This window comes from Sinohyriopsis cumingii, chromosome 15 (genome assembly GCF_028554795.1).
Source record: "Sinohyriopsis cumingii isolate HCF-2022 chromosome 15, ASM2855479v2, whole genome shotgun sequence".
Taxonomy (NCBI): domain Eukaryota; kingdom Metazoa; phylum Mollusca; class Bivalvia; order Unionida; family Unionidae; genus Sinohyriopsis; species Sinohyriopsis cumingii.
The window spans coordinates 16,243,060-16,269,694 of NC_142975.1; the positions used below are offsets into that span (position 1 = coordinate 16,243,060).

The 26,635-nt window shown below is 35.1% G+C and overlaps 1 protein-coding gene across 1 annotated transcript in view; it reads left to right on the forward strand.

Moving 5' to 3' along the window:
* Window positions 1-1,452: 1,452 nt before the first annotated feature.
* LOC149781317 (uncharacterized) overlaps window positions 1,453-26,635 on the forward strand; it is a 39,792-nt gene continuing 14,609 nt past the window's right edge. Inside the window, exons 1-6 of the mRNA XM_089935411.1 lie at window positions 1,453-1,471; window positions 16,180-16,385; window positions 17,334-17,434; window positions 18,344-18,511; window positions 19,045-19,232; window positions 25,185-25,350. Of these exons, the coding sequence (XP_089791537.1) occupies window positions 17,335-17,434; window positions 18,344-18,511; window positions 19,045-19,232; window positions 25,185-25,350 (622 nt within the window). The 5' untranslated portion in view covers window positions 1,453-1,471; window positions 16,180-16,385; window position 17,334. The remainder of the gene's footprint in view (window positions 1,472-16,179; window positions 16,386-17,333; window positions 17,435-18,343; window positions 18,512-19,044; window positions 19,233-25,184; window positions 25,351-26,635) is intronic.

Sequence of the window (26,635 nt, forward strand, 5' to 3'; positions counted from 1 at the left end):
GAAATGAATTGTTGTTGTAGATACGGCATTTACCTTTTAACGTGAGTGTTTTAGGTAACAAAAAGAACCTTAAGAACGTCTCTGCAGAATCCATATATGTGTGAAAGTGGAATCCTACAGGAAAACTCACCATACTTGTTGAGCTGTTTTCATCACGCCGCAAAGCCAAGGTTTAAATTTGGGTTGGCACGAAACAGTATACTGCTGCTAACGTCATGTCTGGGAGGCTTACCAGCAGGTTTAGTCAAGATTGTATAACCTGTATCACCACAATTCTGAAAGATATCAGTGCTCAGATGCACACATGCTCTCAAATTCAGATCATTATGGTAACCTATGTTTTGGCATTAGAATGAGGATAGTTGTTGGTGAAAATAACCTTCTCGTGATGATCGCTGATCCGGTGACCTAGTGGTTAGAGTCTCTACCTCGGATGCGGAAGATCGCAGGTTTGAACTCCGGCCGAGTTATACCAAAGACTTGTAAAAATGGCACTAACAGTTGAATGTTTGTAAGCTCTACTATTCCGCTTTCGCAATAAATATAGTGCCGGAAATCATAGCGCTCCGTCTGTCACTTTCATCGTTGTCTCTGCTTGCATCTTTACAACCTGAAACAATAGGATGAATCAAGCTTGTGAGAATGCGAACATTCCGATGTTATTTAAACAGAAACTGTTACATGCTTGAAAAATATAGGATAGCTGACTGACGTTATATTTTATACACTGACGTTATATTTTATATACTAACGGCCTTCATGTCGTCAGATGGTCCCTCTACGGCTTTGTTACAACATTGTAACATTGTTTCGTCTATTACACACGTACCAGCTTCCACAAATATACTTGATATACAAGCTCCATAGGTATGCGTTGATAAACAATGCCACTGTCCTTACAAACCAAATTTGTATGGGGCCCCCCTCTTGGGGTTAGCTTTTACTTGAAATTTGACACAAATGTTAATACAATATTTCAGTGCATTTATGTTATTTCTGCTTCAAGAGTTATATATTTTGAGAATTGTGTAGAAAGCAATAACAGCGCGTGCACTTGTGTTTTCTGATAAACTCTTGCATAAATTGACTATAATGATCTCATTTACAATGAGATCTTTGGTAATTCTTCATTGTCAACTGGAAATAAACAAGGATTCTGTGTTTATAGATAAAAGCCAGTTTCACAACACAGACAATATGTATACACTGACACAGAAATCCCTAAAAGACATAATTTCATTGATGACCTAGGAAATGTTGTCTTAGCAGGTTAAGAGTGTCATTTACAAAGACGTGCATTCGAGGTTAATCTACTTTTAAATTTCGGCTATTTTCACTTCCTGATTTTGTTCTATCCAATTTTGGATCCGTGGCCTGAGCTAACAGGTACTATCAGATAAGATTTGAATATTGTGTATAAATTTGACAAGCGAAAATATCTTTATCGGTGAAACCTGTGACAGCTGTTAAAGTAAGTTCTGTTTCAAGTGCTTCTTGTCTCAAGACTATTCAGGATTCTTTTAAGTTAAAATCAAGACGGAATTTTATTTAGCGATCTTTGTTAATATGTTTCTAATTACCACTTTGCTGATGTTTTAAAGTCAAATCAAATCAAAGTAAATATGGACTATATAGCATAATGAACAAAGATTATAAAATAATTGCGTAAATGCATAAACAGATACATACATACATACATACATACATACATACATACATACATGTCAAAGGAAAGGATTTTTGAAACTTTTCCAGCAAGAAATTCAGGTCAAGCTCAAAATTCAAACTCAATTCATATATAACAACTTAACGTATACCCATGTCATGTACATTTGACAGTTAGACGATGGATCTAATCTAAAAAAAACCCGAAAGGTTTGTGACTGTAGCTTTATTCTAATTAAAGTTCGACAGTCCAAAATATAGGACTTTGAGCCTGGACTCGTGTTTTGTGCTTGGGACGTTCTGAGAATAAGGTACCAGATCAAATGAAATGTGAAAGTTACCGAGCATTATTCATTGTGGTAAATTTTTATCGGAATGATCGTTAATGATGACTCTGTCATATGTCGGTCTGTTATTCAATGTATGTAACCACACTCTGATATTTGCCATATGTTATTCGAATGGTAATTAAATTATATGTAATCATCAATCATACTGTGATATTTGCCATCGGCTTATAAACGCTGACTAAATTATATGTAATGATAATCAATCTGTGATATTTGCCATCTGTTATTCTAATGGTAATTAAATTATATGTAATCATTATCACACTGTGATATTTGCCATCTGTTTTTATTTGGTGATTAAAATATGCGTAGTTTCAAGATGTGGCTCGCAGTACTTCTAACGGTCAATAAGCATGACCACATGATTTGCCTTTGTCCAGAAATCCTCATAATCCATTGAAATTTATTTATACAGGTATACATTTAATCAGACGGTTAATGTGTACTTTAAATGAGAAATCAAAACGTTCCCAGTAACCGCTCCATGTCCCATTATTTAAGCATGAAAGTAACTTAAAGAAAAATATGAATTCAAACACATGGAATGAAATACAGTTAACGCGGTAAAAGTCTTATATCTGCACGTGTTAAATTAAATGACTAGTGTGCACAATATCGTTACTTATTCCTTGACTTTGGGTAGAATTTTTTTATTTAAATGGCGCAATGAAAAGTTAGAGGGGAAAAGAGCGTCGACAGTCCACAAACGAGCCTGTTCAGTATTAAGAAGTCAAGATCGCTGAGTCAACTGCATCACCATTTTAAAGACGGTGTTGCATTCTATTTTAATATATTTTAGCAAGCAGTGTGTCTGTTTCGCCGATTATTTTTCATCTTTTCAGATTTTTTACCCAACTTTGTGTGCCTTTTTAAGTAACAAAATTTGTTGGTGTATGTTTCAGGATAGTATGTATAGAAAAACAGCTAACACTATCTAAGGCAAGAAAACGTTTTCGGACGACGTATAAGGCAAGAAAACGTTTTCGGACGACGTATAAGGCAAGAAAACGTTTTCGGACGACGTATAAGGCAAGAAAACGTTTTCGGACGACGTATGTATCTTTGAGCGTACGACAACGTTTTATTATGGCACTTTTTATTCTAAGCATAGGTTCTGCAACAATATATAACTAATCCAGTGCATTCTATTATGCCCTATGATGTCCAAAGATCTGGGAAGCTGCCAGCAAACCTAGTGGTTAGAGCGTCTGCCTCTGATGCGGGAGGTCGTGGGTTCGATCCCCGGCTGAGTCATACCAAAGATATAAAATGGTACTAACAGCTGCCTCGCTTGGCGCTCAGCATTAAGAGGTTAGTGTTAGGACTTGTTGGCCTGGTGTCAGGATAAAGTGACTGGATGGGACATCATGCTACATGTCTGTGGCATGATGCCCCAGTGCTAGACATCACTATAAACTGCCACACTGCATATATCGTAGTGATATGACTGAACAATTGTTAAAGCTACGTTAAAAATCCAAATCACACAACCACACGCCAGCAAACTAGCCTATCCAGTGGAGGGGCGATTCTGGTAGCTGGTATGACGGTACGTAACAGCAATGATCTGTTCAACTTGTCGATAATGATGCTTTCTATAACATTTAAAAATATTTTACGAGACTTCAGTGGTCCACATAAAAAGAGCTCTTTTTTGTAATTTTCAAATGAAGATTCCCGCCGTCCCGCTATGCTGTTTTTGTTTTCTTTATGTTTTCTTTTCTTTATTTTTTGTGACCATTCTGGCTAACGCACTCAAATGTTTAAACTATAGTATTTGGTTACATTAATGCATGTTGACTTAAGTGTTCGCAGTGAGATTTGGCTTATGGGATCATTACAAGTTAGGGATGTATATGAATTTCTTGTAATAATAATTAAACAAATGCATTAAACATTCAAAAATTAGTCCATATTGTTAGAAAAAGTAATAAAATGTTCAAAAGTTAGATAATATCGTTAGTTAACGTCAATAGAATGTTAAAAAATGAAACTACATCATTAGTAAACTGCAATAAAACGTTCGGAACATAGACAATACAGTTTGTGAAAGGCAATAAAACGGTGTTAAAAAATAAAATGGCATAAAACGTTAAAAATAGGACAACATTGTTCTAAAACAGCGGTGAACCTTTAAATAAGTTTATAAGTGCTACTTAAATATCTGTTCCGATAGTGAAATATGTATGTATATTAAATTTGGTGAGATAAAGAATTTATGTTGAAATCAGGACAATGACCACCTCACCCCACCCCAGTTCTTAACTTCCGCCAATTACCAACATACCCCACCCATCAATTCCCATTGCTAAATCACCCATATACCCCGGTCATAAATCCCGATGCATCTCACCATACAATAATTAAAGCAAACCTTTCCCCGTTCATTAAAAGTCACAACTCAGTTATGGAGATGACTAAAATCGAGAGGGACCACTGATTCAAAAGCACGATGTCTGTCTGTAGTTCATAATTACAGGAAGCAAGCAATTATTGATTATTTACGTAAAATTGAAAAAGGGCTTCAACTAGCTTACTTAAAAAAAATTATTTGCTATTACTGAGTCAAAGATTTAACATTAAATTAGTCCCTCTCAGTTAAAATTATAGTTTAAATAGATCAAAGAACCATATTGATTTAATGTAGTTAGTAGTTAATATTAATTATTTCCTATTTTTGAAGCGAGGATTAATTATGCTGACAAAAATGTAAATAAATTATGGCATCATTTATTATTATTATTTTTTTCTTTTTTATTCTTCTTTTTATCATTAAAGTAATGAGTCATGGGAATAATTAACAGCGGTAATTTTAGCATGGGAAATGTGGGTGGGGAGAGTAATTGACCGAGGGGATGCTGGACAGGGGATAGTTGTCTAAACTGGCATACATCAACCACAAATTATCGATGTAATTTGGAAAACTGTGGGCTTCAACATTTCTAGAAAGTATCACGGTACAATGTGCAACCTACCGCCAGTGTGAATTAAAATTGATTGGAGCCAATAAGGGCATTGGTGTTGTAGTTTCATGGCAATACTATTCCTCGGTTAAAGCGGTATTTACATGATCTGAATTCATTGGAATAAATAAAGCAGGTACCCGTGGAAGAAATGAGCGATTGACCATACTGAGATAGTGAGGGAGTTTAACTTCAATAAGAGGTTACAAGGAATGATGTAAACAACGTATATCGAATTTAAAATTGCATATAAGCAGAAACGGCACACTTTTTTAAGGATGTGTGTAAACGTAAACATTCAAATCGAAGACTTAAAAGCAAATGGATATACCGAAATGTGACACTAAACTTCGCTGATCCTTTAAACGATTTGCATGCTTAAACCAAACGTTATGTTAAAAACTTGTGTTTTAAAGTTATGCTCGTTTTGAATACTTGTCCGCGCTTTTCATAATAGAATCAATACCTAGGAAGACATCGAAATCTTGCAATGCAGTGTGACTGTCTACGGTTGAAGTTAGAAAAGCAACATGACATACGAAACGATAAATAATGAAATTATTAGGATAAGTGGATGTTGCAGTTTTTCTGCACATGTTGTGATCAGGTATCCTTTCATAAACTGCATTCTTTCCAATTTCACGTTGTTGAGTTTTGATTTTCTTTCTCCAAATAAAATCACACGGAATTGATGTAAATTCTACAAAAAAAACCATAATTTTGAATATGTAAGATTTACGAACAGAACAGGTACGAAATACTTGATAAAAATCTTAAAGTCTCGCTGCATGAAACAGTTTTTATTGCTGACATCAAAATATTTATATCAACCCTTCTGTAATAAAACCAAATAAGAACGACACAATACGACTGGAATCTGACAAATTAAGTGAGTGAGTGACATATGAATTTATAACGTAGCTTTAAAAATATTTCAGTCATATCGCTACGACGTCTGCAGTGTGGCAGTTTATAGTGATATCTAGCACTGGAGCATTATGCCGCAGACATGTAGCATCGTATCCCACGCAGTCACATTATCCGGACACCAGGCTGATCAGTACTAACACTAACCTCCGCTTGGCGAGGCAGCTGTTAGTACCATTTTTTTTATAAGAATGGAAAAGGTGAGAGAACCGGCCTAATAGCCTCATACCTAAATGTAAAGGGAGTACGAACCAAAAATATAATTTTGAAATAGTCAAATAAAACGTGAGACAATATAAAAATCTAAAGTGAAGAGAATGCACAATTCAAATTTCTTTTCTCCAAATTTCGCACCTGCAACACACACACACACAGACAAAGCGAAGACAAGGGAACTACATATAAAACATATGAGCGGGCATTTCTAAAGTTCCAGCCAGCTATATAATGCTTGGAAGGGCTAAGGGATATCCACGAATAAGGACGTCGCCTAATAAATCACGAGGTATAACACGCACAAGCACTTCTAACCAATTACGTTCTTTTCTGATACAACTGTCATACAAGTAAATGTCTGCTGATGAACATGTATGTCTCCTGTGACTGCGTTCTGGAGTCCTTGCACCGCCTTCATTTAGAAACTCCGACTACATCATTGACTTTTTTCTGAAACGATTGTTTTCGTCTTAGCCCAAAAATGTTTAGCACGAACAGGTGCGTCCTTGCTGAAAAATAAATTCAATACTTTTCTCTTCTTGGTTGAGTAAATGTTGGTGCATCATGATGGTCGGTGAATGCATTATTTATGGAGTTTCCTGATAACTCCACTTTAAATGTTTTCGTAAGTGTCAGTGCCGTATAACACCAAGCTGGCCTCTAGTTGGTAATATACATTAGGGTGGTCCCAGCTGCCTATATATGGCTCTTAAAAGATTATATTTTAGTGTCTGTAGGGTTTGTTAATACCACACTAACAAAGATATTTGTCGACAAGTGAAGCAAAGCTCCATCAATGTTAGCATCCACCATCAACCGGTCTAACACCCCATCAGTAAATTCTGCATCCTCAACAGAACGGTCAGAATTCATCACTTATAAATTTAATCTTAAACAGAAACACTAAAACATTTAAGTACCCGTATGGATATAAGTGGAATGCTTCAAACTGAATTTCATCTTTGGCGACCAATAATAATGATATTGTATATGTAAAAGATTCTGCAATTTCTTAGAGATTGTTACCTATAATTCTTGGAGCAGGCTAATTGTTTGTCGAAACTTTTACCTGACGTCATCCGTTACAATAACCGGATATGACAAATAAATCTGATTCGTACTTGCGTACTGCTAAGGTACTAGGTTAAGGTTTATCACAACCATTTATATTATTAAAAACAATTCGAACATTTAAGATATTATCAGTTTCTTTTTGTTGCTCCCCTTCCTGCGTCAACAACTTTTATATGCTGTAAATACAGTTGCCACAACTGGTGGTGAGGTCGCCTCAGCAATCTGTACATTCAGGATTGTTTTTCGGGGTGGGGGGTAGTGTTTTTGTATCATCATCACCATTGAATGAACTGTAGTTGATTTCCGTTTATAATAAGGTAACCCCTCACTTCATCGAGAGACGCGTTAACTTTCCATTTCGTATTTGTGCTGACATAGATTTTGGTAACTGAAACCGACTGACAAGAGACTCTGATTCGCCCGTATTCATTGATTTCGACCAGGGTTTATCGTGACGGAAGATCATCCTGAATGTCTACGTTGGCTGTTTTAATTAGTCCTGTTTGATCTTGGAATATCACAAGCTCGCCTGGATTAACGTAAACAACAACTCACCTGATAAACACAGTCAAATCTGCTATGGTTGAAACCCGAGTCAGTTCCACATCAAGGTCGCGTCTGGTTGCTACGACTTCGCGTCCTTAAATGTAAGCAGGAGTTTGCGGGGTACGTGAAGACTCGTGTGTATGCAGTATTTTAGCAACAAAATGTCTACCTAGGGTCGGACGAACTTTGCAACGACGGTGTTGAATAAAACAGTGGTCGTCTATTTATACAACTATGTAAATTATCAAGCACTCCACGTGGTAGTACGAGTCAAAATATAAAAGACGTTTGGCTGTCACCGCATGTGCGAACCAGTGAGATCCAGACCCTGTTGTGTAATCCAAGTAAACGATTCCAGTTTCACAAGTGCGGGGGATCATATCACCTCGGAAATATTTGATTTGTCACGTGCGTAAATCAAAATTGATTAAAGGATGTAAATCCACGGCCGATGACCTTGAGCCCAAGTCTGCTCTTGAGGTCAAGGGGATGTGCAAATTGTATCGTTTTTGCAGCTGAGGCTTTTATAAGTTAACGTGAGTGTTTGCGGTACCGAAAAGAACCTTGCGAACCTCTCTGATGAATCCATATGTGTGTGAGAGTGGAATTCTACAGGAAAACTCATGCACTTGTTAAGCTGTTTTCGCCGCGCCATAAAGCCAAGGTTTTAATTTGGCTTGGCGCCAGTCAGTGTACTGCTGATAGCATCATGTATGTGAGGCTTACTAGCGGGTTGAGTCAAGTTTCTACACGCGTGGCCGTATCACCGCAAGTCAAAAAGACAACAGCGCGCAGAAGCATATATATTCTCAAATTCAGATCATTAAAGTAACCTATGTTTTGGCATTCGAATGAGGACCACATTATATTTGCGTGTTCATAGTCGTTGGTGAAAATACCTTCCCCAGACAATGATGATAAGTGGAATCACCACAAAATAAATCTGGGACAACCGAATTTCTGCGAAATTGTTCCAATCGCACATATAATCGTAAGGATACATACCTTTCGAGCACGAAGGATAACCTTCCATCTTTGGCACCATCTTATGGAAGAGTTATTAGGAAAACATCATTCGTACGCTTTTACGAGCGTTGTCTTGGTTTAATCACACTCAGCATAGTGATATATAATGGAAACTTCATCGTCTAATTAGGAATTGTTTTAAATATTACTTTTGTTTTACTCGGTTCAGAAACTCTTTTTGCTTCATTCTTGGCTATTATTTCGATGATTCGTTATCATTTCCAATGGTGATGACGTTGACGTCATCTGGTGTTTTTACTGTCATAGATTCGATGAGTCTTCGTCTGTGCTTAATTAATACTCGCTAACTTGCCTTTTAGTCTAGTTTTAAAAATAACTAAAATAATGGTCAACTAAAATATCTTGCCTTATATTTAATAGGATGGCACATTAACATACTATTTTGCATTTTAACATTTTTACAGTTACAACTGTTTAGATTTAGACGTTGATTTTTGATTTCATTGATTGCTTCGACCGAACTCCTGTTCTGTGACGAGAGTTATTTTATCACTGAAGTAGCCTTAGAAAAAGGTCAACTCATTTTCTGGTTTTATTTTGAGTGAAATAATTCTACATCCTTGTTTCTATATGGATGCGCTTTTCGTCTCAGCAAAATAGTATCGAAATATTGATAGTCTGGATTTTATGTTTGATTCTTTTTGTTCGTTATATTGTTTTGTCATTTGTTATCATTACGTCATTACTTGAAACATTGTTTTTATAATGTTGTAACAGCGGATTGAAATGAAAATTCACCAAAGCAGTTAATCTGACGAACTAGATGTAGCCACTTCTATACGACTATTAAATTTAAGCATGCTACAACCATAGCATTGTCACAGTGCAGGCCTCGTGGCCAAGAAATAACAATGGCTCTGCCAACAACTGTTCTACTAACATTGGTTTTACAACTAACTGCATAACTTCACCCAAAAGAAAAGGGGTTATCTAGGCAATCGAGTACGTCTACGTGGAATGTAAAAATGAGAAATATAGACCGTAGAATCTATGGATCATTTGTAAACAACATATTACATAGCTATTTTTTGTTCATAATTGTAGGTTGCACTTTAATTTAAAATTTGAAAACATGGATTTTAGTTCATGACATTTGTTTTTCGCTTGAAAATTATATGGTCAACCTTATTTCTGTCAGTTCGGATGCTAGAATATAAGTAAATAGACCTCTGCTTATTTACAAATTTGATGAAAATTTATGTTTAAAATCACCCACAAGCTAGTCATCATATTGTGTCTCAGTTTTAATATAAGGTTCTTTATATCAACCTTCCCATCATTATATCAGTCTTTGTGGAGTCAGTTTTTGGTGTGGCCAGTCATACTTCAAGCAGACTAGTCTGTTTATATAATTCATTAGAATTGCAATGTGCTCATTGACAATCTGGACTTAGACATTACTTTGGGAATATTGTAAAGTCATTTACAATCATTCTGAATTATATCACATTGGCGCATTTAAAGATTGGTCATCAGCACAATGAAGATAATAATTCATTCGGAACACCATTGCAAATTATTCTGAACACTGTAATTTAGACTTGTGGTAGACTATTGAAGATATTTCTGATATAACCCACAATACCGTAAGGTCTTTTAAACTTTTCACTTTTCATTATACGAAAATAAACTTTTTGCTCAGTTTTACTGAATAATTTGGCTTTTCTATTTATGTTACTTCATTTCAGACCATAAAGTCGGAAACAGAAACTTGAGGGCTTGTCCGGATTCTTTATTTCTTTAAATCATTTCAGAGAACTAACTTAAAAATAGCTTTTAAAATTTAAATTGACTTTGTTTCGGAATTTTCATAAACCATTATTTGGAAAACTTTGTGTGAAACCAACAACTTTTCACAGTGTCTTCTAAAGTTGAGAACTTTGTCTTAAATCATACCCTGGAAGGGTTAGAGTCTTTGAAAGAGAAATAAAAATGCAGAGAGAGGACAAAAGAGGCGGGGGGGGGGGGAAGGGGCAAATGCAGAGAGAGAGAGAGAGAGGATATGCAATTGAAATTTAATAAATTACAACTGTCAGGCCGAGCAGACTCCCCACACTTACATATAAATTCAGGTTATGGTGTTGTCAGAAATATTAGGCCAGTACCTATGAAAGAAATAGAAGGTCAGTACTTTCCTATCCTTGAAGAAATTCCTGTAAACGTGAAACGGCCAAGAGAGTATTGGACTTTCTTATTGCAACGCGTACTACGTGGCTAGGTAATGTATCCTGAAAGTTAATAAGTTGGTACCTGAGGCATATTAACAAACGCTCTGGAAGCACAGAAAAGAAACAGGACAAACCCATGTTGGATTTTCTTGGAGAAAATAACAATTATTCGAAAGGCAAGGCCCAGCCAAGAAGATTCATCAAGTTTACGATAACCGTTTACAGCTCACAGTAATTAAAGAGTTCAAATATTGCATCCATAATGACCCCAAGACCTTACCATGAAGAGCAAAAGGTGGATATGCTGCACGCACAGCTGATGATTCTTCTTTGGCTCACAAAGTTTCATTTATCAATAGGTCTTTCTCTCTAGTAAGAAAATAATATTAGCCTCATACGAATACTTCCAAATGTCAATCTGGCATAACTTTCTTGAATCAAACTTCTGATAAAACTGACCGTAGATAACATAAATCATTATCGCTTCCAACGTGCACCTGTTGTATGAAGAACGGGCACTTTATTTCTGTTTGTAAGGATTGATTGGAAACTTAACCACATAACAGATGCAGATCAATTCCAAAATGTTTTTCTTTCAAAAATGTCAAAGTTACGGTTTGGTATTGAAAGTAAAACATTTGTAGGGTCCAACAAAACCCATTTTGATTCACTTATGGAAAATTATGAACTATTTATGTCGAAAGGTTTTATATCTCTTCCTTTTTGAATTTGCCAAGTCTATCCCAATTGATATTTTAAGGACAAATGAGCTTCTCGTTGACTTTTTTACTTTGTCTTTATCCGATAAGTCATCTTCTAATGAAAGTGTTCTTATTCACGGAGTAGATTGCAACTTTGTTAATGGTCCTTTTTTGCTATATCAATTCAACATCAGACAGTATTAGGGCCCGTGTCTGTAGAAGCAATCCTTCTTTACCCATTGAGGGCATTCCTTTATTACAAGATAATGCCCTAGCTGGAGATAAGATTGTGGTAAATCTATATGTAACCGACAGGCCTTATATTGATCAGAAATTGGATCTTGTTGATATTGAAATTCCTGATTTATACCCTTCTTGTGCAGTTACTAGAGCTAGGGCAAGAGGAGTTCTTGTGAATGACGTACATCTAGGACATTATTAGATTAGCTGACAACTTTATTGGTCAGCCTTTTGATGAGGTTATTTTGCTCCTGGTTTTGATCGATCAAGAAGTATGGAACACAGTGAACCTCTTTTTGCTATTCATTCTCTCTATTCTAATCCTGTGACAAAAGACAATCGCTCTTTGGGAAATTATTTGAATTTTCATACAAAGAAAACGGTGTCATGGTGAGCTTATATACATTGCATTAAATATATTGATTCATGATAATAAAATAATTTTGGTTACTTTATATGGTAATAATAATGATAATCCAGACAACGTTAAGAATCTGAGACAAAATATTGTTCTTTCTCAGAATTCATATATTATCATTCATTAGAAAACGGGGGAGGGAATTGTAGTAATTTGGAAAAGAGAAGATAGTATGAATCTAGTGTAAAGAATTTAAAATATTTACTTAATCTGGAAAAGAGAAATTTTATTAGGTAAATAATGAAGGAATTAATATTAAATAGTGGAAACTATTCACATTCTTAACTAACATACTAAATTAACAAAAAGTTTGCATAAAAATGTTATCAAAAGAAAACTGGTAGCAATGTACAAGCAATCAAACACTTCATGCATGATGGAAACGTTACAATTGATACGTAGACTGACAGTTCTTGAGTGTGATTTATCACTAAGAAACATGAAAAAGGAAACCAATCTTGGTTCTAATACAATTGATAAATTCCTGGGAAAGAGTTTGACGGCTTTTATTTAATTTTAAATGTTATATATGAAATCCAAACATTGTCTGAATTTTAAAAATAGTGAATTTATTACATGTATCCAAACAAAGATAACAATGGCAGATTTTTAACATTAAGGAAGAATGTCATTGCTAAACGCAGGCTATAATAAAACATCCACTTTGATAGCAAAATCTTAGATCTTTTCATGTTTGCGTTTATATTTGTTATTTGTTTAGATTATTTTGGAACAAGTCCAAAGGCAGTGGCATCAACCGTGGTTATTTGTTGAAGTTTATTCTTTGAGAGAAGGCATGTTGCCAGAGAGAAACAACATCAGCATACTTATAAGAACAGAACTCTTCTTATCCCAATTGAACTCATGTAGAACAGAAATAATACGTGTGTTGTTTATCATGACAAAGAATATTAATTGGATCAATATGCTGATGGTGTCGTTTTTACCATTGAATACCTTGCCACCAGATATTAAAATTAGAGGAGACAAAACGAACAATGATTAGTAAATGTTTAGCAATAAATTTTGGCAACTTATTACCCATTTCTTAGTAACACGGAAAATGGAGACTTCGTCATTGAGCAAATTCTGGCTATCATAAATTGTGTTGCTATTAATAGATTTCACTCATATACAGGAAAACGGTCAAATGAACAAATATGTCTCAAACATCTCTTTTTAATAATCTGTGATCGTTATTTAAATTTTAAAGCACTACGTCAAAAGACATTAATAATTTCTTTGAATATTTCTCACTTATTTCACAAATATATGGTCACTGGAATGTGAGCTTACAAACTTTATCGACAAGGGAAACACTCTTTTGAAAGTCATTCAGAAGTAATAGAAAAGAACTTTAAACCTGTATATAATGATTTGATGTAGAATAAAATACATTCTTTGTTGAAAACACTAGACTTGACTCATATAATTAAGGTGTCAGATGGGTGATGAAAATGTTTAACAAACTCTCTATGTTTTGGCTAAGAAACATGCCGAAGATACAAATTTAATTCACTTTCAGTTTAAATTAATGTAGAGCATTCTTATGCAAGAAATCAAAATTTTAACACATATAATGTATTAATGGTGATCCGTGTAGGTTTGGTAAAGATATCATAACAACTGAAAATTATTTCCCGGTTTTTTATGGATTAGAAATTATATACTAAAGATTATGATTTTCACATGTGACTTCTGTCTTGGAAACAACAAGTTTGGTTATCTCATTCCTTCTTGTTTTCATTGCAAAATATCAAAGGCATATGCCAGGCTAATGTTATCATCTGATTAATGTGTCAACATTCATGTACCTGCCGGTGATTAAAACAAGTCTCTTGTATGAGAAATTTATTTTTGTTCAATAATTACTCAGCCTTTTTCTGGCGATCGCTAATTTCGCAAACAATGTCTTCATGGTATAACAAATTTGCATTTTAATTATTGGTGTCACGGGTGTAACGGTGTGGCTATCATTATCCGGGAATCCACCATCACGTTACCAGATCAAAGTAAAGAGAACTGCATAACCAGCATCGCAGGGGCCCCGAGTGGCCGAAAGGCCGAGTGGTCTAAAGCGCTCACCGTTCCGGATCACTGCCATCTCACCTCTGTCTGCATGGGTTCGAGTCCAAGGATCAGCTAGCATGGGTACGTGGGAAAGCCTGCCAGTAGCTTCTCGTCGGTCGGTGGTTCATCCCTGGGTTTTCCAGGGTTATTAATCCACCAGCTATACTGGCCGCCATGTATAGCCTATCTTGTGCCGAAAATGGCGTTAAACCCTAGAACAACAAGAACAACAATCACCAGCATCGCAGTCACTCTCAAATGGCATCTGTTTGCTCAATAAACCCTTCCTTAGCAAAACATTTTGCAACACGATCTGTGAAAACTTTCGGCCGTGCAGGATAAATCATAATGATTGCCGACAGTGTACTTATTTCACGTTAAAGTATTTTGTATACAATTTTATGTTTTGATATCTAATAATTTAGTCAAACGAAATGCATGGCAAGAATCCGTTCTTTTCAGAATGAGGGTCTAAAGTTCATTTCCATAACATTGTGAGTTATAACCAATATCAAGTTTTTAAACTTTTGATAGGAGGCATGTGTCTGTTGGTAGTTAAGGAAAAGAGATGTACAAAAGGAAAAAATTAACTTTTGGCAGGAAGTGTCTGAACATATATAGATGTTCATAATTACATCAGGCTTAACCTTACCGAAAAGAGCGTCCAAACACATAAACTTTACTAATTTATTTAAGACGGAAGACGGGCGGATGGATGCACACATTTACAAGTTTTCAAGTTCACAAGTTACCAAAACAATTGTCATTTTTTTAAGTCTGAATATCGCCCAGGAATTTTGTTTTAATCTTAGTTCAAAGACATGTATTATCAAGAGAGATATGTGTGTCCTACTTCCACTAGTTTCAAACATCTCAGGTAACAGCAAAATAGATAAGAATCAATTCTAGCAAGGTTTTATCCAGGCATTAATTTTAAGAAATCTCAGGTTTTATCAGAAACCAAAGTCTAAATTCTAAGCCAGCTTATATATTATCCTTTCTACACTTACTATTAACTTAAACACAGTCGATGTGGTTGAATGGTTTTAAGCTTTAATATTCCACTTTTATCAATCAAAATAGTGCCGGGAATTATAACACTGCGTCTGTCACTTTCATCTTTGTCCTTGTTTGAGTATTAACAACTTGAAACAACTCAATGAATCAAACGTGTGATAATGCAAACATTCTGACGCCATTTAAAAAGAAACTGTTACATGCTTCAAAAATATAGGATAGCTGACTCACTCTGTAATTTGCATTATGAATCGCCCTTTGATATGGTCCATCTATGGTTTTGTTGTCATATTATTTCGTCTATTACACGCGTATATTATTTGCTCTTCCTCAGATACACTTGATATATAAGCACGATTGCAAAGAACCCGCCTGTGTACAGAATCGATCCATGGGTATGCGTAGAGAAACAAACCAAATGTATATAGGGTCAGCTTCGTTTGGGGTTTGGTTTTACTTAAAATTTGACACAAATGTTGATACCTAAATATTTCAGTACAAGACCTGTTGTTTCAGCTTCACGATTTATATATTTTCTGTAACGTTTATGAGAATTATGTAGAAAACGATATCAATGCATGAACATGTGTTTTCGATCAAATTCTTGAATAAATGAAGAATAATAATCTTCTATATGGAACAGCGATATCTTTTGGTAATTCTTACTTTAAACTGGAAATAAACAAGGAACACAGTAAAGATCCATACAAAAATCCCTAGGTAAATATACTTCGTCACGTGTTCTCATGAATGGCAGTGATAACGTTATCTTTGCAGGTTGAGAGTGTGTCATTTGCAAGGACGTGCCGTCGAAGTTAACATACTTCCAAATTTCGGCCATTTTCACATCCCGGTTTAGTTCTACACAATTTTGGATACGGCTTGACCAGAGTCAACACGTCCATCAGATAAGATTTTAAGATTGCATATAAATTTGCCAGACTGAAATAGCTTTATCTGTGGAACTTGCAACAGCTGTTAAGGTAAGTTCTGTTTCAAGTACTTCTTGTCTCAGGACTATTCAGGAATCACATGCATTAAAGTCGACATGGATTTGTATTTAGCGATTGCTAATATTCATCTATTTACCAGTTTATTGATATCTGAGGTAAAATTAAGCAAACTTAAATATATATTATATAGCTCAATATTCAAAGAACATAAAATAATTGTATTTAATGTCGTAATTACAAATAAAATGCAAAAAAATGCTGAAGCAACAAATCTATAAATTGGACATTTGACATCAGTAATTTGATCCAAAGAATGGGTTGTAATAACAAGAGAGATACTGCTACATATATACATACATACATACATACATACATACATACATACATACATACATACATACATACATCAGTGTCAAAAGACGGGATTATTTAAACTTTTCCAGCAAACAAATCAAGTTCAAACTCGAAATTCAAAGCCAAGTGAGATACGATACCTAGGGCATACCCATGTCATGCAAATGTAGCAGTCTAGAGGATGGATCCAATCTGAGAAAAGTCCGAAAGTTCTGTGATTATAGCTTTATTCTAAATAAAGTTGGACTGTCCATAGGACAAGACTTTGAGCTAGAACTCGTGCTTTGTGCTTCAAACGTTTTGAGAAAAGGTTGTCAAATCAAATAAAATGTTCAGAGCACTATACCATAGTTGTAAATCTTTATCGGAATGACGGTTAATGATCACTCTGTTATATATTCTGTCTGTTATTCAAACGTGATGATTGAGTTATATGTAATAATAATCACATTGATACTTGTCATCTGTTATTCCAATGGGTTATTAAATTACATGTAATCATAATCGCAATCTGATATTTGTCATCTGTTATTCAAACGATGATTAAACTATATTAAAAAATAATCATTCTGTGATATTTGCCATATACTTTTGAATTCTTAATTAAATTATATGTAATTGCAGCATGTGGCCCGCAGTTCTTCTAACGGTCATTGCCTTCGTGGCAGTTTCAGACGTGACTGGCGGCGAAGGATCATATTTCCAACGCATAGCAGCACGTGCCGGTATGGTACTTTATTTTTTTTAAATACTCTGCAAAATATTTGCTTCTTTACATTATACGTCTTAAGTCAAAGTAGATAACACTGTATCTGAGAGTGTCATTCTCTAGACAGTTGAGATCCATTCGCTTCTCGTTTTAATCTTGTTATTAATTTTCATTTATATTCTTTTCACATTGTTATATATATATATATATATATATATATATATATATATATATATATATATATATATATATATCGAACAAATAAGTATTCCTATATCGATGTCCAGAAATTATCTTAATCCATTAAAAGTTATTTAAAAAGGTACACACTTAATGGGACGGTTACTGTGGACTTTAAATGACAAATCAAAACGTTCCCAGTTCCAGTTCCGTGCTTCATTATTTAAGCTTGAAGGTAACTTAAAGAAAAATATAAATGAATACACACGGAATGAATGCAATTAACGTGGTGCTAAGACCTATTTCTGCACGTGTTAAATTAGAGAACCAGTTACCACACGATCGCTACTTATTCCTTGATTTTGGGTACCATTTGTTTTATAAATAGCGCAGAGAAAAGTTAGAGGGGAAATGATCGTCGAAGATGTGCAGCCCACAAAAGGGTCTGCACAGTATTTACAATACGTTACGATCGTTAAGGCGGCTGGATCAGACATTTTAAAGACGGTAGTGCATTCTATTTTACTTTTGCGTCTGTTTCGCTCATTTTGGTCTTTCAGATATTTTTAAACCAAATTTATATTCCCTTTTAAAGTAACTATACACTGTTTTGAATATTTCAGGATAGTATGTATACAAAAACAGCCAGCGATATAAAAGGCAAGAAAACACTTTCATACAAAATGTGTATCTTATCTTATACGAAAAAGTTGTATCATGGCACTATGTTTGATTCTATGCCTAGGTTCTGCAACAAGATATGACTACTCCAAGGCCTTATCACTTTCCATTCTGTTCTATGACGCCCAACGATCTGGGAAGCTGCCACCACACCAACCCATCTCGTGGAGGGGCGATTCCGCCCTCCATGATGGTGATAATGGACATGACCTGACCGGTGGCTGGTATGACGGTACGTAACAACAATTATCTGTTCAACTTGTCGATAATAATGCTTTCCATGACATTGTTCACCACATAGAAGATTCTTAGTTACTAATTTTTACGAGGCTTCAACGGCTCTTTTTTGTAACTTGCAAGTGAAGATGCATTTGGTTTCTTTTTCTTTATATTTTGTGACCATTTCCGGCTAACACACTCAAAATGTTTAAATATAATTGACATTTGGTTGTAGTAATGCATGCTATTTGGAGTTTCCAACGGGTGATATCTTTATGGGATCATTACAAGTTAGGGATGTATATCAATTTCTAAGTAGAACGTGTTTCTTGTAAAGAAAGAATCATACCAATAAACATTATCATTAAATAGTTACTTTTTTAAATCCCATCAATAGTGTTAGCTGTATACTATCATACATATGTTCGTCCGTTCATATGTCCATCTGTTCATCAACACATGGTTACGTTTGATGTTTAGGTCACTCTTCAGGCAACGGTAGGGCATCCGTGTTCTATAAATACATTTCCAGCTTTCTTGATACAGCTGGTGACCACGTGAAGTTCAACTTACCGATGGCTATGTCCACACATACGCTGTTGTGGGGCTTCATCAAGTTCCGGGACGCATACGAGCAAGCTGGACAGAAGAACGCAATGTGTGATATGATCAAATGGCCTTTGGACTACTTCCTTAAGTGCTGGATCCCCAGTCAGCAGACCTTATATGTCCAGGTAAAGAATTGTTTTCCTCAGCATGCAGATAAAACTGACTTTTGCCAGAACAAGCCTTAGATAGGTGGGTTTTCAGATTTGCAATATGCATGTATGACCCTATATTGGATGGCGAGTAAAGAAATGTAATTAACGATCTCTTAACAAGAACTTTTATTTTTCGTTATTTTTGAATCAACTAGATCACTGGTCTGTGTACGCGTAGTGCGAAACTGAAAACTGGTCTTTACTTGAACACATCAAACAATTACTTAGAATCCTACATACTGCTCACCGGTGCCCCGATTGGCCGAGTGGTCTAAAGCGCTCACCGTTCCGGATCACTGCCATCTCACCTCTGTCTGCGTGGGCTCGAGTCCAAGGCTCGGCTAGCGTGGGTATGTGGGATAGCCTGCCAGTAGCTTCTCGTTGGTCGGTGGTTCTTCCCTGGGTTTTCCAAGGTTCTTCCTCCACCAGTTATACTGGCCGCCATGTATAGCATATCCTGTGCTGAAAAATGGCGTTAAACCCTAGAACAACAAAAATACACTGCTCACCTGGTGGCGTTGTTAAAGAACAGAGCTTTTGATCTCATTGTAGTGCTGATTTACATTTTCCTTGTCCTTTTTATTCGGCTTTGACTAAAGGATTCCACCTTGATTATAGCAAGACAATTACCTGAATTAAACGATACATTTTCGATTCTTTTTGTATACATTTTGCCAACAGTTTTTTTTAAATGTATTAGAAATACAATAAGAAGGATATCTACAATATTCTTGCTAAGAAATTTGTGCAGACAATAAAATCGTTACGATTGGAGCTGGAGCGCCATACGTACATCACTTCTTGTAGATCCTCTATCACACATGTATTGGGATGAAACTCAACGTAAACGACGATTTTAAAAAATAATAATGTTCGCTAATTTTAGTGTACACTAAATCGTTATATAATAGACTGCTACTGTATTGTCCCCATGGATACACCAGATAAAATATTGCTTACCCTAGCCATTTGTTGAAACTAAACCCTTGGAATACATGAAGAATCAGCTGTACAAAATTATTTTTATTAAGAAACAAACAAACATCCAGGAAGATGACATTGTTTTCCAGTGCAATTTTGTTTCCTGTTTCGCGAAGGACAGTCGATACTAAATTAAGATAAACGATAATTTTTGTAAATGTGTATATATTTTTAAGAATACGATAAACGAACAGTGCAAGATATGCAAAACGTATTACCTTGCTTGTGTTTAGACGAAGTATGTGCATAACGGCTGTGATTTAATGACCAGAAGGCGCACCTCAGATAGATCTTGAATGAAAATGATTCCATTGTCTGTCAGATTTTTTTTCTGTGCAATAATATTGAAGAAGTTAACCATATTGTAGTCGAATAGGAGTGAATAATTTCTATCGTAATACCTAAACACTTTCAAAACAATTTTGTAATATAGAGACATAACATTTCTGTTTCGATTTAGCTAGTGGCTCCTGTAAGGAACCACTTAAGAGTTTATCGTTCAGCCATCCTAGCCTTACCTAGTTTATAAATTCAGGGTTTTTAAGAATCTAAACCTAAAGATTAAGATTCTCCCTTCGTACGTTAGTCCTTGTTGACGCAAAAATGCCTTGCAGGCGTATTTTAAGTATAGCTTTAGTCATTGTTAGCTTCTAACACACATAGGTCATCGCTGGCTGTATTTTACATATTTAAAATTGTTTTTTTTACATATTTAAAATTGTTTTTTTTTACATATTTAAAATTGTTTTATGACTGTGGACGCGTTGAACACAATAGTTTAGACCAGTTTTAATTTTAGGACTTATCACAATCTTGGACCAGCTAGGAAGACATAGAGGACATGTTAATCAAAGCGTTTGCTTGGGGTTGTGCTAGAAGTTCCGTATTTGGGCTTTGTACTTTGAGTTGCATTTCTGTGCAACTATGAAAGTAATGTTCCACTCTATAAATATTCGTCGTCGACGGCTGCCTCTGTTTCATTATTCCTTTGGAGCTTTATTTACGAACGTACTCAAGCGCCAATAATATGTTCATGCAACACGGGTAATGGCTGCTAATTAATAATGTGGAGGTATTATGTAGCTCTTGGGGAATTTAACATACATGGGCCATATTTGCCCCTATGGATGTTTAATATTATGGGTCACTATGAAACCATCGTCGTAAGTCACGGGCACCAATCCGCTACGTTCTATTATCACACACGGCTGTTTGAGCTGAGATTTCCTCGTTTCTCTTAAAGATGCACAAAATGGTTCAACCATTCCCTGCAAGTGCAAACCAGATTTTCTTGCCATTGTGACCCTACATGATGTCTACGCCTTTTGCCTTCAAACACAACACTTGCTGATAAAAATAGGCATTTTCACTGCAATGTAACATTGTGTTTCTAATGACTTATGTTTCTGAGCACTCATGAAAACAAGGAAATTTCAGTTCAGGCATTAACGGGTCAAAACTCAGCAGTGAGGATAGTAACCCATGGTTTGTGGCGATGCTATGGGTTCCAAAATTTAACATTATCGGATCTTCCGGGCCCTATGTGAAATATATATTTTAAAGGGTCGATTTATTATGGGGATCATTACCAATGCAACATTAAGCCTATCTCTATAGGACCAAATGGTAAGTTAACAGGTTTCACTGTGGTGGTGCATAGACATTTGACATTATAGATGTCATTATGAGGATAAATGGGAATTAGCATCACGGATATTATTATGTGGGTCTATGCATATTTGTATCAAAAACACCGACTGGTCACTATAGCCCACGGAAATTTAAGATTTTTGTCCATGTTGCTACAAAAGCTCATCTTGTTGGGGCAACCATGAAAGGTAAGACGGTTGACTGAGTTGAATTCGACCATATGCGACTGCCTGAAATTGGGCGCACAGCGCACTATTTATTTAATTTTTTATTACAAGAGGAATAAGTTCACAAACGTTGTGTCAAGCAACACCGAGCAATACCGGAATTCGTGAAATAAAAATGTGCTTGTTACACTCTCTCAATCAAATTATCCCAGTTATCTAAGTTGGCCTTGTCCCATTGTGCGAAATATGTTCTAGCAACGTATTTTAATTACAATGCTTATGCTATGTTGTGTTTTACCGATTTCATTAAAATTTAGAAAACAGCATGCAAAATGTACTCAATGTTATCAAAAAGTATAGATAAATAACAAATATAGGTTACCATTCAAATAAAATAGTGAAATTAATTATTGCTTCAAGTTCAGGATGAAATTACAGTATTTTATTTTACGTGGTGGGTTGAAAGAGCAGAATTTGCATTTGGTTAATTTGGCATCAAACGAGGTTTTCGAGCACCTGATTGAACATCCTCACTGAGCATTTTCGGAACAACTGGTTCCTGGGGAATACTTCCCGTGGAGTGATTCGTGGTGGCAGTCTTTTAAACCATCGTTCAACATGATTGTATCATTAGTCTCAAGGCAACTCGTCCACAGTGACTTCTTCGTGGCTGAAATCCAGGCGTCACTTACGTTTGCCACTTGTAGTCGCTGCTTCTAGCTACAGCGCGTTTAACAGCACTCATGGTGGAATAAATAGATCTTTGACTGCGTCAAAAAAGCAAAGAATGTCTTCAATAATAATAATAATAATAACAATAATAATAATTATTATTATTATTATTATTATTATTATTATTATTTAACGAGGATTACACATTTGTTCTAGTGTTAAATGTTTCTCCTCATTTTTATGTAGTTTCGTTTAAAGGCGTATAGAACAATCAAGGTCTTATTACAGATATTTTCGTCATAATTATAGTATTTATTTAGCTACATATAATAAAAGATTAAATGGACACAAAAAGTGAATTCACCGTAAATAAATTTATGTCAGTCATGTCTATGGAAATATTACGCTGCATGCAAACTGTGAAAATCTGTTACTTTTCCATTTCCATATATTACGATGATTTTTAACGTGCTAATTTAACCTGTTTTTTTTAAAAAGAAATGTATAACCATTCGATGAAACAAAGTTTACATGAAAACAAAACTTTGCCGGTAGAGGTTCTAATAAACCTGAGCAACTGCTATTAGAGTAATTGTTTGACATTGTTAACTTCCACGGATAAAAATTGGATAAATATTTAATTTACAAAACTAGACAAATTGAGCAGATGTATTTTAGATTTCTGACTATTGAATCCTAAACTGTTTTAGATGTTATGTAGACTGCGTAACTTTGACATTATTACTGCTGGTAATTTTAATTTGTATAAGTTGTGTTTCAAACGTTCGGCATCAATAATTACTTCGTTGTTGCAATATCCAGTCACTCCCTTCTTCGGTTTTCTTAATGTGTGTATTTCATGATTATAACAGACATTAGGAATTTATAAATTCATTATTTTCTTTCTTTCTTTGATTTTCCTGACTCGGTAGACATGTAGATTTGCACAGTGTCCACAATTTTATATATAAATTTGGCATATTTCCTTGAGATCTCAAAAACAGAAATGTAATTCTCCTTTGCACCAGATCTACTCATTGATCTTTCATGAAAGCTTTGCAAAATATTTTTTATCGAGTACCAAATTTATCTGGCAAATCTCCAAATGCTTTACGGAGCCACTTCTAAATCGACAAAATGAAATTAATAGGTAAACATTATGAGAGTTTTATTTGCCATTGGGGGGAGGGGTGCAATGCTTTTAATGCATTATTCATGTGTTTATGTGTTTGTAAGTAAAATCTGATAGCTAGTTTGAAAGCATCAAACACTGTAAGTTTGATTATAAATCTTGCTTCTGTAGTGTTTACAATTTTGTTAGGTAATAGTCCGTAGTCATTGCTAAACAGATTAAGTGAACAAGAGTAATTAATTTTATAATTTCTCTAAAACCCACATAGGATATATTTACCTGTTAAACATCTTCAGAAACATGCAGTAGGCAATTGTTGTATATATAATTATATTTTTTGCTTATTAGACGATAAAAGATGTACTTTGCGTACTCTTTAAATATTACCAGTAAAATATATTTCTGGGATTGCGTAAGATAAAGTCCAAGCTTCTTCGTTGTAAATAAGAGCCATGGTTTGATCTCATTACTATGTTGTAGCTGATTGTGCATTGTTAACTCTTGTCTGAACAAAATTCATCTTCAGCATCTATAATAACTTGATTTTAAAGAATGCACAGCAAAATAATTTTACTTTGAGACCAAATGGACAAAATGCTTGAAACGACCTAACTTTACTAGGCTACATTATGTAGTAGAACTTCTACAGTAAAAAACAAACCACGTGACAGATGCACTTAAAACCAAATCCTGCACTAAAATAGACATATAAGTCTTGCAGCTTGTATTCGAGAATTAAGAAAGGAAATATACAATAATATAAAGTTTGTGAGGAAGCCAAACTAACGTCTCAGTATGTGTTTGAAACCTTGAATGCAATTAATCATTGATGTAACTTGTGTTTCGCCAGGCACGGTGTATGTAAATCTTCAAGAATTTAGTGCTTTTGTTGGAGGATACAGTCCTATACGTGCTTTGTTTTGATTTTTGAAAGGTTTGTCGAATTCAAATTTAGCTTAAAATTAGCCACTGAAATTACACTTTATAAACTTACTGAAAACACTTAAATCGCACAGAACTGTCCGGAAAAGAAATTCATGGTCAATAAAATTATATATGAATAGGTTTTTATACAAGTTGTGTCAAGTTGCAGATAGAATATGAGTGAGCAAATTAATTTATAAACGATCAAAGATAGATGAGGGGTATTTTACTCTTAGGCTTTATAGGTCGTAAGTTTTATTACCGAATAATAACCGTCATTATTGCTGCAGTAAAGCCAGTATAATCAAATATGAACGCAATATCAAAATATGTACATGTAAATATGATGGTTTGTAAAGCGAAACTTTGTTATGCAAAAAAATTAAAATACGTTTTCAGGTTGGAGATGGTGGCAAGGATCACAGTTATTGGGGAAGACCGGAAAACATGAATATGGAGAGACCGGCGTTTAAAGTCACTGCCTCAAATCCCGGAAGTGACGTTGCAGGCGACACAGTGTCAGCATTTGCTGCGGGATCCATTGTATTCAAGACCATATGTGGAAGTAGGACATCTTTTTGTTCTTTACTCATGCAGTGACTACAGTCATATTACAATTAATAGATCTGAAAATTTACTTTCTAAAGGTATCTTAACTTTGTAACAGAAAAATGACAAAGTAACATTTTAAAAATTAAACGCAGTGTTAAATATAAGTAAAACGACAACAGGATACTTATAAAGAATGTTAAATGTCATTAAATTAAATCGAAACTTAACTTAGTTTTGATCATGATCTTGATTCAAGTAAAATGAAATATATTTCAGTGTTTAATGGTGTTTTTTCCGAGTTTATGATGGAGTAAATTTTAAGTTCCCGAATCACACAGCAAATAACGCACGAAGGGCGTCATGTAAGTTGTCTGAGTCGGCAACTGACAGCTTATACCACGATAAACTCAGAAAAAAACTACACTGACCTCTTATAATTGCAATACTTTATAATTTTATTTCTTTATTTATTTTTATTTTATTTTTAAAAGATATTCCTATCAGTTTTAGGGCTTTATTTAAGCGTATCTATTCTTGTTGAGAGCTTCTGCTTCGTAGCTATTTATAGAACGTGGGATTCTCCATCATTAACGTAACAGCTATGTCAACATCAAACAAATTCTACCAATGATTGGCGATCTAAGGTTTAGAACATTCCACAGCAAGGTTATAATATTTTTATCTAAACTGGCATATGTGATCTGTGTAGAACTTCAATGTTCAAGGCAAAGGAAATGTTGGGGGGTTGTTGTTGTTGTTGTTGTTTTTTTGCTTTTTTTACAAACGAATGGCTCATGGATTTGATGCTTTCGTGAATTCATTGTGGCTTGGCCGAATCGTTATTCTCAGACATACGAGTAACCCATTTTCGCTTCTTTAAATCTATTTTCAACTTCGTTAACAGTTTAGGCTACCTACAGAGAAGAGTACGTACAAATGAAATTAAGAATATCGGTAAATGGTTACACCGATGTGAGTCCAAAAATCAAAACGTTGAAGACATCGACCATGACAGTTACGATAGAGGAGTAGCGGATCTATCCCCACCATTTTCAATTCGTTTTAAGGGCATGCAGTCTGTATGCCTTCCCGTTCAGTGTTTATTTATAGAAGTTAGTATAATATAAAGTAGTTCTCCGTACAGTATATACATAAATAAACGCAACTGGATCTGGTCACATGGTTATAAAAATGGTACTAACAGCCGCCTTGCTAGGCGCTCAGCATTAAAAGGCTGGTTTTAGGACTGGTCGGCCTGGTGTCAGGATAATCTGACTTGGTATGGCATGTTCCTACAC